The following is a 17,561-nucleotide window of genomic DNA, read 5'->3' as shown; positions in this document are numbered from 1 at the left end:
TCGTGAAAGCTATGAAGACCCTGTTCCTGAAGAAGATGATGCTATTGTTGTCTTTAGCCCAGAACAAGCTCATACTCACGGTGGAAGGACCCGGAGCCCCACCAAAGAAATCGTGTGGAAATCCACGGCGAATACACAGGAAGCCTTCCTGAAAGCCATAGAGTGTAAGGTCCTCAGAGGAGGACAGAGTTCACTGATCTTTAAGACTCATCATTTACAAAAAGCAACCTCAGTGGCACCCCCACATCAGGTGGACGGGCGTGAAGGGGGCGGGGTGTTGGCCAGGTCAGTGCGCGCATGATCATCCCCCTCCCAAGAATCACGTCTCTGCTTTCGTACAGGAGCTGACGGTGAATGTCTGAGCCCATTGCGGGCACAGAACGGGTTTGTGACGGTGCATGTGCAGACAATAGTTTGAGTGTTGAATTAAACTCACTTTAATTAAGAAACAAGTAGCTAATCTATAACCATTACCCTGGGAAAACTCCCACTGATAGCAAGTTTAAGGGAGAGACTTGAGGACTCCAATCACATTGCAAACAAACTCGAGCACAAGGTATAATTATAAAATCTCCCAAATTCCTGGTAAATTACAACAGATAATTAAATCCTTTGGTTTCCCACCATTCTCTGGATGGTCTCAATACAAACGATGATAATAATAATAAAAAAGTGCCCCCTAAAGGCAAAACATATCCCAATGCCATTAGTGGAAATTAACCACCCTACGGCTTTCTTAGTGAAAATTGTGGTTTGAGAAAGTTAACTGTCACAATACTGAAATTCCCCAAATTCAGGTCCTTCAATGTCATTCGCTGGGAAGGAGCTGGCATGTTATTCCCCAAAGTTAGTCTCCGTCTCCAATAACTACAGCCTACCAGTCAATAACAAGTTCATTGCCTGAGTATGAATCTATGAGCCAAGAATATTTTGGGGTTGTACGCGCGCACTTAGCAAATGTCCTTTTAGGGAGGTTCCTGAAGAGCCTGACTTTCCCTCCGTAGCTTCGTACAACCGGAAGGCTGTGCTTATCAGGCCTCCTCTGTCCAGTTAGTGATGCCAGGTGACAACCTACATTCGTCCTGGCTTCCCTGTCAAACGCAACTCTTCTGGCCCCTGTGAGAAGAGTCTGAGGGCCTGGTCTCCTTCCCAGGTGACAACAGGCTCACTGCCACTGTGTGGCTGAGGCCCACACAGAGTGACCCTGGAGGGCAGGGTAGAGGTCCCTGAGAGTTTCAGAGACCGTTCACCCTACAGCGAAGAGGCCCTGTCTTTCTCCTGTAGCACAACTGGTGGTTTCGAACTGCTGACCTGGAGGATCGCAGCAGGACGCCACTAGGCATCTTACACTTCCCTGTACCTTGCAAGTCCCTTTCTGCTTGCACTCCGCATACTCAATCTCATCAACTCCTAAGAAACTTGGCAGACGACTATGGGGAAAGGGGCTAGGGCGGTGGGGGCGGAGGCTGAAGCATCCGACCTCGGACTCAGTAAACATCGCTAAGATCACTCCCTGGCCTAGGTGCCTAGGAAGACTAAAAATGAAACGTTGTCGACAGCAAAAGTATAGCCCTTATAGACTCTCTTATTCAACTCGGCCAGAAACTTATTAAATGCCTACATGACACACGGGCGTAATAAAACAAGGACAATGATTTATTTCATAGTAAAGGTAACTAGAAGTCAATCGAATCGCTGCCCTCGACCTTTTGTCTCAGAGACCATAATTCAAAATACAGTCTCCAAACCCCACGTGCTGCACATTGGGAACCCTCTGGCCCCTCTCTCCCAGTCTATGTTTCAGGTCCATGATCTGCCCTTTGCTCCGGATGGGCTTCTCGCTCCACGCCCAGCCAGCCAACAAGCTACCTTTATTCAAACATCATCTCCCCCAGCAAGTTCCCGGGGGAGGGGGATAGTAGTGGAGGTGGTGGTGGTGGAGGTGGTGGTGTGTGTGTTCCTGTCATTGGGCGGAACTGTACTTTATAATGTATTCTTTCATGAACAATGATACACGTATGTCAAGGGCCTTGTAGGTGAAAATTCAGTCAAAAATGGAAAGTGTGGAGAGTCTAAATGAAGGCAGCATAAGATACCTGGCATATCACTTTCTGAAGGCTCCTGTAAACAGGTCCCCAAAGTGCGTGCCTTTCAGCAACGGTTTTGGAGGTTGAGAGTCTGACTGTAAGGTGCCACGGGGCTCAGTTCTCTGTTCTAGGGGGAAATCCCGTCTTTTGTCTCTGCCACCTCCTGGTAGGCCCAGGCCTTCCCTGGCGAGTGGATGCATGCTCAGATGGACCCCTTCCCTGTGGTTCTGTTTTCTGTGACCACTGTCCTCTTTCATTGCATATCAGAGGGGATCGGAGGCCGCGAGACTCCAGTAAGGCATGGTGTTAACAGAGAACACCTTCAAAGACCTTCTTTCCAGACAAGGTCACATTCGAGGCCCCAGGGCTTAGGGCAGCGTGTACTGGGGGGACTCAATTGAACATACCTCACCTGGGAGAAGCACATGACCATCTATGACGGCTGAGAATCCTGATGAATGTGTAAAGACGTTCGATCAGTGTGGGCAGGCCAGTCACGGGGGCCAGCTGCGTGCAGATAGCACAGGCTGGGGGCAATCCAGCCTGGGGGTGAAATCAGTCTGCCAGTCCCTAGGTGGTAGTGACCTTGTGGATGTTGCTTCAGTGCTTGGAGCCTTATTTTAACCTGTAAAGTGGGGACAATCACTGGATGGACTGCAGGGTTACCATGGAGATTTAAAACGAGATGGAGCTTCAGAAGTCGCTTAATACAGTAATGACAAACACCTGCCGACCACCTGGAACGGCCTTCACACGCTGCAGATGAACCAGAGAGCGTCACTAACCTGAACAGGGGGAAGATGAGACTGGAAGGAACCCAGCAAAGGCGAAACAAAGGCTCCCAGTGACTTCCCAGCAGGGCGTCCCAGGGCAGAGGGAGGAAGGACTGAATCACGCAGGGGGAGCGGTGGTGCTGGCACCACCCACCTTCTCGGTCACCTGCTGTCACGTCTCTGCTTCGTGTCCTGCATGCAGTCTACACAGAGCAGAGCTTCAGAGGAGATGAGCTCCTGACCCCACCTGAGCTGGCTGCATCCTCAGTTGGCTGTTGCTTTATGTAACTGGAGCTCAGCTGGGACTGGCTCAGGCAAGTATCCCGTCGCAGACGGCAGAGGATGGCAAACATTGCTGGCATTCTTGAGGAGCTCAATTAGAGACAGCAGTGATTTTCTAAGGAATCCTCCAGGAGATGGGCAGAAAGAGAGCAGACAAAGAGTCTTGAGTCTGTTTTGAGGGTTAGGGAAACAGTGACTGACGTCTCAACCCTGCACACGATTGTATCTTGCTTTCTAAATCTCTCTCTGAAAGGTTCCACGATGAACCGGACTCAGTCATTACACTGAACACGGGGAATGTGAAGGTGAAAGAGAAAGGAGTCCAGCAGCCAGGACACAATGGCGACCACATTGTTACTCACGGGACCCCGTCCTCCCTCCTGCCTGTCCGAGAGAAATGGCTGATTCCAGGGCTGGACTCCCATGTTATGACTCACGATCAGCAGCAACAAGGGAGACCCCAATAAAGATGGGGCACGATGAGACACGTTTTGAAAGTGATGACGGCACCATATGTACAGATGTGCTTGACACAATGCGTGGGTGTATGGTTGGATTGTGATAAGAGCTGTGCGAGCCCCCAATAAAATGATTTATCACAATAAATAAATCAGTCAAAGACGCAGCAGTGCTCCAGGAGAGATTCCCACAGGCCAAACCTGAGACAGCAGTGGATTGTAGCCCAGGAAACAGAAGAATCCACAAGTTGATTCTGACGATAAGGAAACAGGGCATGGAAAAAATAAATAAATGGAAAAGAAGAGAACTTTTTTTCCCCCTTATGGTAGAATGCTGCTAATAACTACAGAAAGAATTAGAAGACCCTCTGCTTCGTACACATTACGAACATTAGGAATACGAACCTTGATTGATAGGACCACATGATCGCACTGGAGTTCACCAGCAAGAGGCAAATACCCATGACACTCCCGCAAGTTCGCATTCAGACTGGACACAGTGGCCCTTCACCTGCACCCAGTAAGCCTGGGAGAGACACTGGTAAACACAGGCCATCTCGTAACATTCCTAGTTATTCTCTGAAATCATCATACATGGTAAAGGCTCAGGGAACGATCCCAGATGGAAGAGATTTTCCACTGAAAGGGCACCCAGACCCTAGCCTAGCTCTCTGGTGCCAGAAAAGGAAACATTTAGAGACCGTTGGAGACAGTGGGTCGAACTGGAATCTGGCCAGCAGATTCATAAAATACAGTATCAATGTTCACTATCCTGATTCGGGGAACTGGACATCGGAGCATATCCCTTTGTCTTGAGAAATGCACACGGACGGACAGACAGACGAAGAGGTAAGGGGCACACTAGCTAGCTTACTTCCAGCAGCTTACGCGAGGACCCATATGCGCAGATGGGCAGACTGCACAGTGGTAACGACAGGTGACCAAGGGGGAAGGAACTGGAGTTCTTTCACCACCGTGTGCAGCCTATCTGGAAGTTTACGACTCAGTTCCGTCAAACTGCCTCCCGTCCACTTGGTCAACATTCAGATCCCGAGCCCAGCCCTGGTTTCTGTGTGGACTCACCAGCCTTCGGAGAATGCGCAACAGAAGCTTCTGCTCCCTGGGCTCCTTCTTCAGCGTGAGCAGTTCAGCAAAGCGTTCTGCATTGTCAGGAGACAGGCTAGCTGGGCTTTCGCCTCCGTACAGCTGAACCAGCATGGACAGGCACTTGGACGACACCTCATAAATTTCAGGATCTTCATGAAGCAGCTGGAAATAAACAAATAAGGCCACTCAAGCTCCATTTAAAAACAGTATTAATTTGAGAAGGCTCCATAATAGAATTCAGAACCACACACATGTATTTTTCAAATTGCATACAGCAACTCAAACTAGGCCAGTGGAATCAGAATGACCACGTGTTGCCCTTCCTTAATGCATACATAGCATGTATGTTGAGTACATACGTGAGGGAACTGCACACAGTTTGTGGAGAAAGGAATTAAATGTGTGTGTGCGCGCGCGCGCTCGGGGGAACAGCGCAGGACTGGGCAGTGTTTTGTTCTGGGTTGGACACTGCATAAGGGCGACCAAGGAAGAATCAATGCATGTGGACTGTGGTGCTGGCAGAGACGACAGAAAGTCCCGCGGACAGCCAAAAGGACAAATAAGTCTGTCTAGAAGTACAGCCGGAAAGGTCCTTAGAGGCAAGGATGGGCTTGGTCTCACCGACTGTGGGCATGTTACTAGGAGACCAGTCCCTGGAGAAAGACCTGAGCCTTGGTAAGGGGCAGCCATAAAGGCAAAGACCCTGGACCGAGGGACTGACACGGGGGCTACAACAACAGGCTCAAACACAGGATCCATTGTGCGGATGCTGCAGGGCCAGGTGGCGGTCCATTCTGTGGTACCATGGAACTAACTCAATGGTACCTAACAACAGCCACATCGATCTTTTTTGTAGACAGTCGGATTTTACTTAACAAACAGCACCAGTCCTAATGAGTTACAAAGGGTTCCCTGCCCTTTGTTTTCTGGGAGGGCTTGTGTACGACTGAAGCTAGATCCACATGTAGTGGGAGAGTTCTTCATTGAAATCAATTTGGCTGCTTTGCCAAAGTGTTTAAATGGCCCATTCACTTTCTTCAAATGATTACAGTAGGACTATCCAGGTGAGCATGTTGGTTGAGTCTGGGTGATTTGTGGTTTGGGGAAGCATTGATCCATTTCTTCTAAAATAAAGAATTTGTGTGCATACATCCCTGATAGCATTCCTTTATGATTCTATAATGGCTGTAGGGCCGCACACACACTGCAAGCCTCTACACATTCATTTTATTAATGATTACTGTCTTCTCTCTCTGCTAATAAATGCCTATCCATTTTATTGACTTTTGCTTGTTTGTTTAAAGAATCAGCTCTTTGTTCTGTTGGGTTCTCTCTCTTACTGTTTGCAACAACTTTTTAAAAATTTTTTTCCCTCCAAGGCTGTTGTTTTTCAACATTTCCTTCCTTTTGCTTGGTTTGGTTTAATTTTGCTCATTTTCTTGTTTTAGCTCCTTGCGGTAATAACTTAGATGACTGATCTGAAATCTTTCTACATCTCTAATATAAGCAGTTACTATTATACATGTTCTCTTCAACACTGCTATCACTCTGCCACACATGTTTTGGAAAGTGATAACTTCATTTTTATTCAGTTACATGTATTTTTAAATTTTCTTTTGAGATTTTATTTTTGATTCATGGAGTACTTAGAAGTGCGTGGTTTACTTTTTAAATATTTGGAAACGTTCCTCTTGTCTTGATGTACTTGATTTCTAGAGTCTGCTGGGATCAAAGAACATGTTCTGTATTAATTATTTTACATTTGCTGAGGTTTGTTTTATGACTCAAAACATGATATGGACTCTTATAAGGTCCATAGGTACTTAAATATATTCTGCTGTTGCTGGGTCAATGTGGCATGTAAGCATAGGTCAATTATAGTCTGCTAGAGCCAGTTGGTTGACTATGCTGCTCAGTTCTTCTGTTTTATCCCAATTTTCTTTCAAGTTGTTCTATCAGTTGCTAATGAAGTTTTGTAGTGTCCAACTATAATTGTGCATTTGTCTATTTGTCCTGTCAAACCTATCGTTTCTCCTCCATGTATTTTGAGGCTTTGCTGTGTGATGTGCACACATTTAAATGGGGTGCCTCCCCAGTGAATTGGTTTTCTTATTGTTACCGAATGGCCCTCTGTCACTAGTAATGGCCCTTGCCCTGAAGTCTACTCTATCTGATATTAATGTAACCACTGCGCTTCCCTAACACTCATGGCCGAGGGGAATAGATTTACCCATCCTGTGCCAACACTCAACTTGTCAATCCCACTGTATTCGAAGGGACTTTCGATGGCACGGCATTCTGTTGGGGCATGTTTTTCAGTATATTTAGACAATTTACATTTAAGGTAATTACGGAAAGGCTAGGGGGTAAGTCTAACTTGCCATTTTGCTGTTCATTTCTGCTTCTCATTCCTTGGTTTCTCTTCTCTGACCTCCATATGGGTCGCTCGGACATTTGTTTTACATTTCTGATGATCATGACTCCGGCTCTCCTTTCTTCCCAATCATTTTTATTCCCTATATACCAAGCTGTCCTAGTCACATTAGCCTATTTCTTGTTGCCATGGCTCCTCAATTGTCTGGAGGTCTTTTGTTGTCTGTTTTGTAAATGAGAGGTTGGGTAGATTATTACAGGCAGCTGGCTCGGAATTACCTTGCATTTGTGTGTATCTCTTTGTCCTTAAAGTGGCCACCCCTGTAAGCCCACCCCATTCTGTCCTCTGTATTAACCTCACACTCTGCAGTGTTTCTCCCCTAGGCCCTCTTCCCATGCTGAACATCATCTCAGAAAGACAGGCCATTTTACTGTGTGGTTCTCAAATTTTTATGGTGGAGCAAAACAGAACAATATGGAAAGGAGGAGGATCCTGATTGGTCCGCTTGTTCCTGGAATTAATCATCAATTAGCTTGATAAATGCCTTGGGACGTTATCAGCTTTTTACCTCACTCTGAGTTTATTCATCCTTGGCATCTGTTCCTACCTTCTGGTTAGTTTCCTTCTGTGTATGTTCTGGGTGATAGGTTTCTTCACAACTTTAATTCGGTCCCATATGCTTTCTATCATCCATTAATCCACAGAATTTCTTTCCCATGAACAGGACCTTTCTCTGTTTCACCAGCACGAGGAGATACATTTGATCTTTTCTTGTCACCGATTCTGGGTACGTGTTGCAACCAGTACAGATATTTGGGTTTCTATTTCTCTCTAACATTGTTTTATTTTTCATTTAATTTTGATGCATTTTTCAAATAATTGAAGGATGTTGAGTGAAGTCATTTCAAGCAATTCAAGCGAGGTGCAGTTCCTGTATCCTTGTCGGTCTCAATGTCTGTGTTTTAGGTTTGCTTAAAAACAACTGTGTGTAGCTGATACCAAGGGCTCAAGCAGAAAGCAAATGTTTTGTGAATGATGATGGCAACAAATGTACAAATGTGCTTGAGACAATGTATGTATGTATGTATGTATGTATGTATGTATGTATTGTGATAAGAGTTGTACAAGTCCCCAATAAAATGATTTAAAAATATAACTGTGTGGATTAATTGCCAATAAAACTGTCAACAAATAATAATTGGGAAGGAATACAAATTGCCCCATCCTCCCTAGAATAATGGGCAAGATACACCCAACTGCCTGAAACAAAAAGCAGTAACAATAATAAAGAGCAGACATGAGATGTAAAACAATGATTTGGGAGCCATCAGACATCAGGAAATGAAGGGCAGTGGCCACTGAGAGATGGGAAACAGATAAGGCGAGCCCTTCTCTTGTCCTAGTCTACAGGCTTGGCAGAGTTTCCATATCTCAGCACAGGGAAGGGCTCTAGAAGATACCGGTAGATCCCTTCTGTTGCAGAGAGCGAGAAAAAGCCCTTGGTGAGCAAGACAGCTAGAATTAATAGAACAGAGTCCCAGAGCAGAGGGGGCAGGCCCCAGCTCACTCACAAAGAAATCTGTAACTTGGCTAGTACACAAAATGCATTGAGAGAAAATGGGCTCGGCATAGGAATAACTGCAAGGAGGGTGCAGGATCGTGCAGCAGTTTCGCTCTGTTGTGCATAGTCACTGTGGGTCAGAACCAGCTCCATGCACCTAGCAACAACTTTAGAGAAAGTGAATTAGTGGCTGAAACCTTCCGACAAAGAAATACTTTAAGCCACCTGGCTTCCCTGGTGAACTTTGAGAAAGAGTTAAAGAAGAAATAGCACCCCTTACGCATCAACTCAGAAGACCGGATAAAGAATACTTGCAAACTCACTCTGTGAGTCTAGTATGACTTTGTTACCAAACTATACGATCGTCCTTAAGAATACAGACACGAAAATTCTCTAGCAAATTGTGGGAAACCAGAACCAAAAGCACATTAAAGGGATTATACCCCATGGCCAAGTAGGATTTGTCCCAAGAGCCCAAGGTCAGTTTAACATCTGAAAAGCAATGAACGTTATACACAGTATTAGTAGAATGGGAAAAAAGCAATACTGTCATTTCAGTAGTCCCGGAATTGGCAATTTCAATCCACCTTCATCAGGCAGCGTGTGTTGGGAGGTGGAGGGCTACGACTCCCCTCAACAACCCAGGGAGGGGCGGTCTCACCCTTAAGGCATTGCTTAGACAGCCCTTTAATGGAAACTGAGTTACCAAGGGCTCATGGTCCTGAGTCAAACCCTGACCGAGGTGGCCAGAAGGCCCCAGAACCAATCCTATAAGCGTTTCCCATCTGCAGTCGTGTGTCTATTTCAATCCTGGCCACTTTCCTGCTTCCACAGTCTTTCCTGCAACCATGATGAACGAATGTGCCACCAACCATGATTGCGTGTGTCATGTTTCCCTCGTTCCACAGAATGAGCTCTGTGGCTGTGAATCATGTGGGCAGCACTCTGGCCTTGTACCGATCGTCTCTGCACATTGACCTTGCTGTAGAGCCCGAATTGAAAGGCATTTGGCCTGTGGAAGGTTGTGGCCCACAGTCAGAGCCCTAACCCCACTTCTCGCCCTGGCACAAATTCAGAGGCCACGGTGGGTTCTTTACACACTTCTGACCATTGAACTCCCAAAGTGACAGTGACCGTTCTGGGAAATCAGGGAGAGGCAGTGACCAAGGCAAATCTGGAGAAGTGGATAACACGTACTTAATATTGACTCTTCTAGCCACAGTCTTTGAAACTCCCTGACTGATTGGGCATAAACTGGCTGTAAAAAAGCATACTGGGTGTATTTCCTCTTTTCTTCCGGGTCAGGGAAGGTGGAGAGGAAAGCTGGCAGTTGTGACTATGAACAGGCTTCGTTGCAATTGTAAACACTTGGAACATTAATGTATAAACCGGTCAATTCCTTCATCCTACTCGGTATAAATAGCCGTGTCAGAAGTAGAATGGGGTGGGTTTAACACTGAATTTCCTCAATCTAGAGGCAGAAAGTTGTGATACTGGAGATGTGGCAGAGGACGTTAAGTAGAACAAGAACCAGAGCATGAGACACAGCAGAAGGTTTCACCGTCCACATGGTGTGGTATAAAGCTGGGTGGCTTTGGGAACAAAGCTAGTCTGCACAATGGAACGTCTCCAGTCGCTTAACAGGGGAAGCTGGTTTGCTGACCCACACAACTAGAGCCGTCTTTGGGCTGAGCTTATGGTAGAGCTGCCCTTGGACATTGTTGGGCAGTGCTAAAAGCGCTCTGTAACATTGGATGGGTAGGGCACAGGCTGGCTAGGGGGTTCAGGGTATATGAGAACTTAAATTGTGAGTGCCCAGTTCGTAGGTTATTGATGACAATGAAAGCCCCAAATCCATTTGCAGAGCCCCTCTGTGGATCAAGCCTCCACGGAGTTCCTTCTGATCATTAACTTACCCTTAGGTAGAGGGCACAGGAAAGTGGATTATGGCAAGCACCTCCAGCCTCCAGCTTCCCTGAGGGGCTTGCCTGGGTGTCTTGTGGTAGTTACATAATTTCTCGTCAGCTTGAAGATATTAACGAAGGGGTGGCACCTAGCCTGCCAATCAGGTCACAGCCTGATGATGCCTCCTTGTGGGCGTGACCTTCTCATAAGGAGGGTCCTAGGAACCCCCCTCTCTTTCTCTTTCTGCTTCATGTCCTGTTGACAAGCCATGCAGGGCCACACTGAGACCGGAGCGAGCGCTGTGATGCAGCCACCACCATTGGATCCACAAGACTCTGCACCCACCAGCCTGTGATCTTCGTGCGTTCCGCATCATTGCATATTCTCCTTTTGTTATTTTTGATATTTAGGGTCTCTTTTATACCCCAAAATGCTTCTCTGTAGAAAATCTGATGAATTTACAACTGAGCTTAACAAAGTTATAGGATCCAAGAGTGACATGAAGAAATCAAACATATTTTTTGTGTGGAAGCAGCAAATACTGGAAATTGAAATTAAAGCAAGCAATATCAGGTACAGTAGCAAGAAAAATGTGAACTATTTAGGAAGCAATCCAATAAAGCTGAAAGATCTAAAGATGTATACTAAAAACCTACAAAATGCTGTTGAGAAAACTGAACGACTACCTTAATACATGGTGGATATATCTCATTCATGAGCCAGAAACACAATATTGTCAGGATGTCAATTCCACCCAGATTAATCTATAGATTCAACACAATCCTGATTTTGGTAGCTTTTGAGGCTAAAAATTAAGAAAGCTGATTTAAATTTCATATAAAATTGAAAAAGTCATAGACCGGACAAAATAAATCTGAAACACAACAAATTTGGAAGAACATTAATGGACTGCAAGATGTACACAGCAAATCAGCAGTGTGGTATTGGTATAAGTTAGACATATTGATTAATTAAGAACAAGTATCCCAGAAATAGGCCCGTGCAGAGATCACCCAGCCAAACTCCCTGCCACCCACTCAATTATGGCTCCTAGTGATCCCGGGGTCCCACTGCTCCTTGGGGTGTCCGAGACTGCCACTCTGTACAGGAGCAGAAGGCTCATCTTTCTCTTTGGGGGCGGCTGGGGGATTCCAACTTCTGACCTCATCACCAGGACTGCTCCTGCAAATACAGACACCTGATTTCAGACAAAGATACGGCGGCAAGGCCGTCGGGGATCCATTTCATCAATGGTGCTGGAGAACTCTGCAAAACCAGAAGCTTCCATCCGTCCCCTTCCTTACACCGTGGGCGAAAATGAGCCCAAATACCTTGGGTAGGAAGGCTAAATGTAAAACCAGAAACTATAAACTTCTGAGACGGAACACGGGACAACTCCTTTCTGATCTTGGATAACAGAAAGAGTTTGTTGGTGTGCTATGTGATATACGAATGAGTAAAACAAATATTAAAAAAATACCACCTAAATGCAAAACTTCAAGGGACACGGCTGAGTTGATAAAAGGCTCATTTGCACAGACGAGAGCGCTACCACCGCAATGAGAAGTGTCCTGACGGTGGTCAGCCATGGGGGAAGAAGCTCTTCCAGACCAATACCCCAGAAAAGAGTTTCTCACCTCTAAGAAACTGGCCCTTCCGCTTCCTTTTTGGACAAAACACATCTGCTGAGTGACTGATTGTACCTCCACTTTCGCCTGGCAGCCAGGAGCCTCAATCATAACACCATTGCCCGATGTTAGCACCGATATTAGACTGCAGATCTGTACGGGAGCCCTGGTGGCACGGGGGTTATGCGTCAGGCTGCTAACCCCAAAGTCATCAGTTGGAAACCCCCAGCTTTTCCATGGGAAAGATGAGGCTGTCGACGCCTGTACAGAGTTACAGTCTCGGAAACCCACAGGGGCAGTCCTACCCTGTCTCACAGTGTTGCCATGAATTGGAATAGACTCATGACAGTGAGTTTGGTGGTTTGAAGTTTGCAGAGAAACATCATCCTGCCTTATCTCCTTACTCTATTTTCCCTACTCCTGACCGAATATTCATGTCCCCTACTTGAAGGCTATCTGAGATGAAAGAATATCCAATTGAATTTGAATTTCAGATAAAGAATATATATATTTGGTAGAAGAATGCCCATTTGACATCTTGTATTTAATCATCAACCTGTCTTTATCATAAACATTCTTATTAGCCATCTGAAATGCTTTGTGGGAGAGATGTTATATAAATGTATACATATATACAACTTGGAAATATTTTAAAATAAACTTGAACTTCCAAAGCTATTTTTAGGCAATTAAAAACCCATAGCTGTATTTACTTCCCTTTATTCAATCTCTACAATACAATGCATTTCAAACTTCTTCTCATATTATTCTACTTTCAAAGCATTGCTTGTATAGCGATTGTTCAAAAATTATATGGCAGTATTTATTTTCTGAAAGAAAAAAAAAGAATGTATCAGCCAGTAAAGGGGAACAGAAAAATCCTCTTGAAGCTATCTACCTGTGCCTGGATGAGAAGAAGCCCACTGCATTATTCCAAAAAAGTGCCCCCCAACCTCACTGGCATGAAGTTGACTCTGAGTCATAACGACCCTACAGGGCAGGGTAGAACTTCCCTGGCAGGTTTCTGAGACTGTAATTGTTTATGGCAGTAGAAAGCCTCATCTCTGTCCAGGGCCTGTACTGTTAGGGCATCTTTAATAAGATTTCACATTAAGCCATCAATTCCTATTCCCCTTGAATTTTAATCTATCACTCCTGCCCAACCTCAGCTGAAGAGGCAGCAGCAAATATCATGAAGCTGATGAATGGTGGTAATTCTGGATGGCATCGCCCCAGGAAGCACTGCTGCCCACAGCCGAGACATCGGTCTCTTTCCCTTGAGAAGTAAGGCGAGTCTGTTAGTCTCCTCTGACCTCAGGGAAGAAAACCTGCCACCACCATTATTGATTTAGTTGTAAGTCTATCACCGACCAGAGGAGCAAGGTAAAATAAATAAATAAAATAGTGTCTCCAAAAGCAAGTTGAAAGTCAGTGCTGGGTCAATTCAGCCTCGACACGTGGACCTTTCACCCTGCCCTAACTTCGGCAACACAATCCCCATTTTCTTTGTCGGTAACAAAATCGGAAAGCATGGCTCACTTTTAAATATCAAAATCAGTCACCACTACTGAAGCTGCCAAGTTTCAGAAACCTCAGTGGCAGTGTGGGTCCACTTTGCTGTGGAAGGGCCTGATCTCCCACCACTCTCTGCTGTCTCTCCACCCCCGAGATGCAGGCAGAGCCTGGGTGAGACAAACGCGCTAAGACAGCGCCCAAGAAGCAACCAGCCCTCTCATTGGGCTTCCACGTGTGCCTCTTTCGATCCATTCCCCCTACAGGAGCGGCAGTGGTTTAATTTTTTCCAAAACTTTCATCAGTTTACATAATTCCCTAGTCTAAAACCTTCCAATGACTTCTCCTTCCATTTAGAATAGAGTCCAAATGCCTGCTAAGGGGGTCCCCAGACCCTGTGTGGCCAAGCCCTGGCCTCTCACCAATTGCTCACTGTGCCCTAAGCATCCCAGCCTCCTTTCAGCTCTTGCACTGCATCCAGTTGACCCTGCCTCAGGGACTTTACACCTGCCATGTCTTCTGTCTGCTTGTTCACTTCCTATATTGCCCCAAAGCTGGATCTTTCTGGCCTCCCGATCCAAAGAGACCCTCGCACACCCACACCTCGGCTTTCCAAACCACCACCCAAAGCGCTCCCCACAGGCGTCCAGCACCCCACTCTTGTCGGGCTTCAGATCATTGGCTGTTCTCAGAGGCGTGCTTGTCCATTTATTTGCTTCAGCCTGAGAAAGCTGACTCTGCTTGCCTTGTGCACCCAGTGCAGAGCGAGCATCCAGAAAACACATGCCAGTCTACCCTTACACGGGTATGCCCGTAGCAAGAGAGTCTCAGTCACCAAGTAGTTAGGGCCTGGGGACAGCCTCTAACACAGCAAGGAAAGGGAAGGTTTATTTATGTCAGACGTGATATTGCTGATTTTTTCAACAAAACCTCCTCTAGGAGGAACACTGACCATGCGCCCTCTCTCCTGTCATCCACTCCCAGGAAAATGATATTATTTCTATAACAGCAATGTCATAATATATAATAGGCAAAACGTGTCAGTGGACAGGGTGTTAGTCTGGGTAGACTGGAGAAACAAACACTCATATGTATAAAAAGAGCTTTAAATCAAAGAGTAGCTGTATATCAAGAAAACATCCCAGCACAGTCCAGATCAAGTCCCTAAGTCTGATAGTAGCCCCTAAGTCCTATACTAGTCCATAAATCCCTCTTCAGACTCACACAGCACATGCAATGATGCAGATGGTAGGATGATCGCAGGCCGTTGGGTGCAAAGTCTTGAGGACTCAGGTACAGTGGAATCATCTCCAGGGCTCTCTCAGGTATCAGCATGGTTTCATGTGGCTCCTCAACAGGAAAGTGAAGCAGAGAGTGTGTGACCCACCTCCAGGGAGAAAGAGGAAGTTCCCAGAATCCTCATGAGAAGGCCCCACCCACAAGGAGGCATTATCTGGCTGAGATGTGATTGACAGGCTAGACTCCGCCCCTGTACCTATTTATCAAGTTGACATGAAATGCTGTAACTGCCACAGAAAGGATCTAGGTTTGCGGTACAGGATGAAAGTGTACAGATCCATTGGTGAGGATGTAGACGGCAATACCTGGGACAAATCTGCTCCCAGAGATTTGTTTCCTTGAGTCTGGGGCATTTAACAAATGTAATGTTGGTTTCCAACAATGAACAATGATAAGATTCCAGGGAAAGATTGGGATTTTCCAGTCCTGTGTCCAAGGTGGCTCATCATCTTCACTCTGATGGCAACCACTGAGCAGAGGCCGGCCTGGGGTGCGCCCCATCGGGCACCCAGCCCTGACCCACGGGTCTCACACCCAGAACTATTCCCTCAGGCACTCTAGTGCCTCCCTTCTGACAAGTGGATTTTTTTCAACGGCTGCCATACCCAAACAGAGCTATTTGCTCCTAATTATTCTTCCTTTTGAGTATTTCAGAATAGGACAATGGTCACACGTCCTGAATGGCACACACCATGCTGACTGACACTGCAGAGGGCTCACCATAGTGGCAGAAGCAGAAGGGAAGGCGGAAAGGGACTGGCAGTGAGATTTGCAGGAAGCAGAGCCTGAGAAAGGCATGAGGCATGCCTGGAAGAGGAGGAATCACAGGGCTATAAAACACAGCTTGCAAACGACACGCGGAAACATGTGCAATAGAAGAGGAAGAAACAACGTGATGAGTGTAATCCCCAAAGGGAGAGAGATGGGGCTGAATGGAGGCTGTAGCTGGCTAAGGTTAAAGCATGCGTTCCCACATTTATTTGGCCTACTGCACCCCTTTTTGAGACAGAACTAAATTACTCAGCCCCTCCCACCCTCGCCCCAACAATGAAAAACATTTGCATTATTATTCAAGATAACGTGTAGGTATCTGCTTCTGCAGACCCGCTGGACAAACTCGCTGCCACTGAGTCAATATCAACTCACTGCGACCCTATAGGTCAGGTTAGAACTGCCCTGTGAGTTTCTGAGACTGTAACTCTTTCCAGGAGCAGAAAGCCCCGTGTTTCTCCTGCTCAGGTGCCCCACGGGTGGGCCTCTTATCAACTAGCATTGGAAAGGCAGCAAAACTCAAAAAGGCGCAGTGCCACAGAATCAATTCTCACTCAAAAAGACCCTGCAAGACAGAGGAGACCTGCACCTGTGGACTCTGAGATTGCACATCTCTACAGGAGTAGAAAATGTCATGTCTCTTCCACCCAGTTGGTGGTTTTGAACTGCTGACCTTGCAGTTAGCCGCCCAACCTGGAAGTGACACGCATCTCTCTGGATCACTTCTCCTTGGCCTGAGCTTAGTCAGTCACATGGTTTAATGAAGTGAGCAGGGAGCTTGAAATTGTCATTTTCATTTCAGTTGTCAATAGGGAGACTGGGTCATGGTGGGCAGCTTGAAGGGTTTGCCCAAAGCACTTTTCATGGGCCAGCCATGTACTGGACGTTGATAGTATCCCCCAGACCCAGCCCACTGCCATTGGGTCCCTTCTGACTCAGCAACAGGGTTTTCAAGGCTGGACATCTCTACAGGAGCCAGCAGCCTCATCTTTCTCCCAAGGAGTGGCTGGGGGTTTTGAATGGCCGACCTTGCAGCTAACAGTCCACCACTTCTTGGAAGTGCTCCCAGGGCTTTTGGTATAGGGAACACCAAAAATGAAACCTATTGCCATTGACTTGATACCATCTCTTAGTGCCCCTAACAGCTAAGAGGAAACTGTAGACTGCCTCAACTTTTCCCCATGGGACATCTGGTAGCTTCGAACCACTGACCTCTCAGTAGCAGCCCAGTGCTTATCCAAATCACCATCAGGCTTCCTATAAGGAAGACAAAGGAGGCAAAACCCTTCCCCTCACAAAAGTCACATTCAAGGGCAGGGGCTGGGGTGTAAAACAGACAAACAGGGACTCAATACAATGTCAGGCCTGAGAAGCATCCAAACTCACTGCCATTCAGTTGGCTCCAACTCCCGGCAGCTCTATGGGACAGGGTAGAACTGCCGCCTGTGGGTTTCTGAGACTGTAATGCTCTACACAAGAGAATTGCTCCTGTGAAACAGCCGCTCCATAGGATGGCTTGGAACTACTGACGTTGTGGTTAGCCACCCAAAGTGTAACTGCTACACCACCAGGGTTGTGAGAACGGGTCTTCCTGGGAAAGTATTCTTTGAATAGAAAATCAGTACACATGAGGGAAAGAATCACATGAACCTTGGGGGAAGGAGCCTGCTTAGGTGGGGACAGCAAGTTCAAAGGCTCAGTGGTAGCAACATGCTTGGCATCTCTGAGGAAAAGCAATGAGAATAAACGATCAGGGTGATGTGCACGGTGAAAAATGGCAGGGATGGGGTCAAAGAGGAGGGCA

At 46.4% G+C, this 17,561-nt stretch overlaps 1 protein-coding gene across 5 annotated transcripts in view; it reads right to left on the bottom strand.

The window, feature by feature from the left end:
- The window catches only part of ULK4 (unc-51 like kinase 4), a 600,065-nt gene that overhangs the window by 146,218 nt on the left and 436,286 nt on the right, over window positions 1-17,561 (bottom strand). For all 5 annotated transcript variants that reach the window (XM_075556008.1, XM_075556007.1, XM_075556009.1 and 2 more), the window contains one exon: window positions 4,684-4,869. In XM_075556008.1, coding sequence (XP_075412123.1) covers window positions 4,684-4,869 — 186 coding nt within the window. The remainder of the gene's footprint in view (window positions 1-4,683; window positions 4,870-17,561) is intronic.

This window comes from Tenrec ecaudatus, chromosome 8, assembly GCF_050624435.1.
Source record: "Tenrec ecaudatus isolate mTenEca1 chromosome 8, mTenEca1.hap1, whole genome shotgun sequence".
In the NCBI taxonomy this organism is placed as follows: domain Eukaryota; kingdom Metazoa; phylum Chordata; class Mammalia; order Afrosoricida; family Tenrecidae; genus Tenrec; species Tenrec ecaudatus.
The sequence above is the reverse complement of the archived record's forward strand: the minus strand, read 5'-3'. Positions and strand labels throughout refer to the sequence as shown.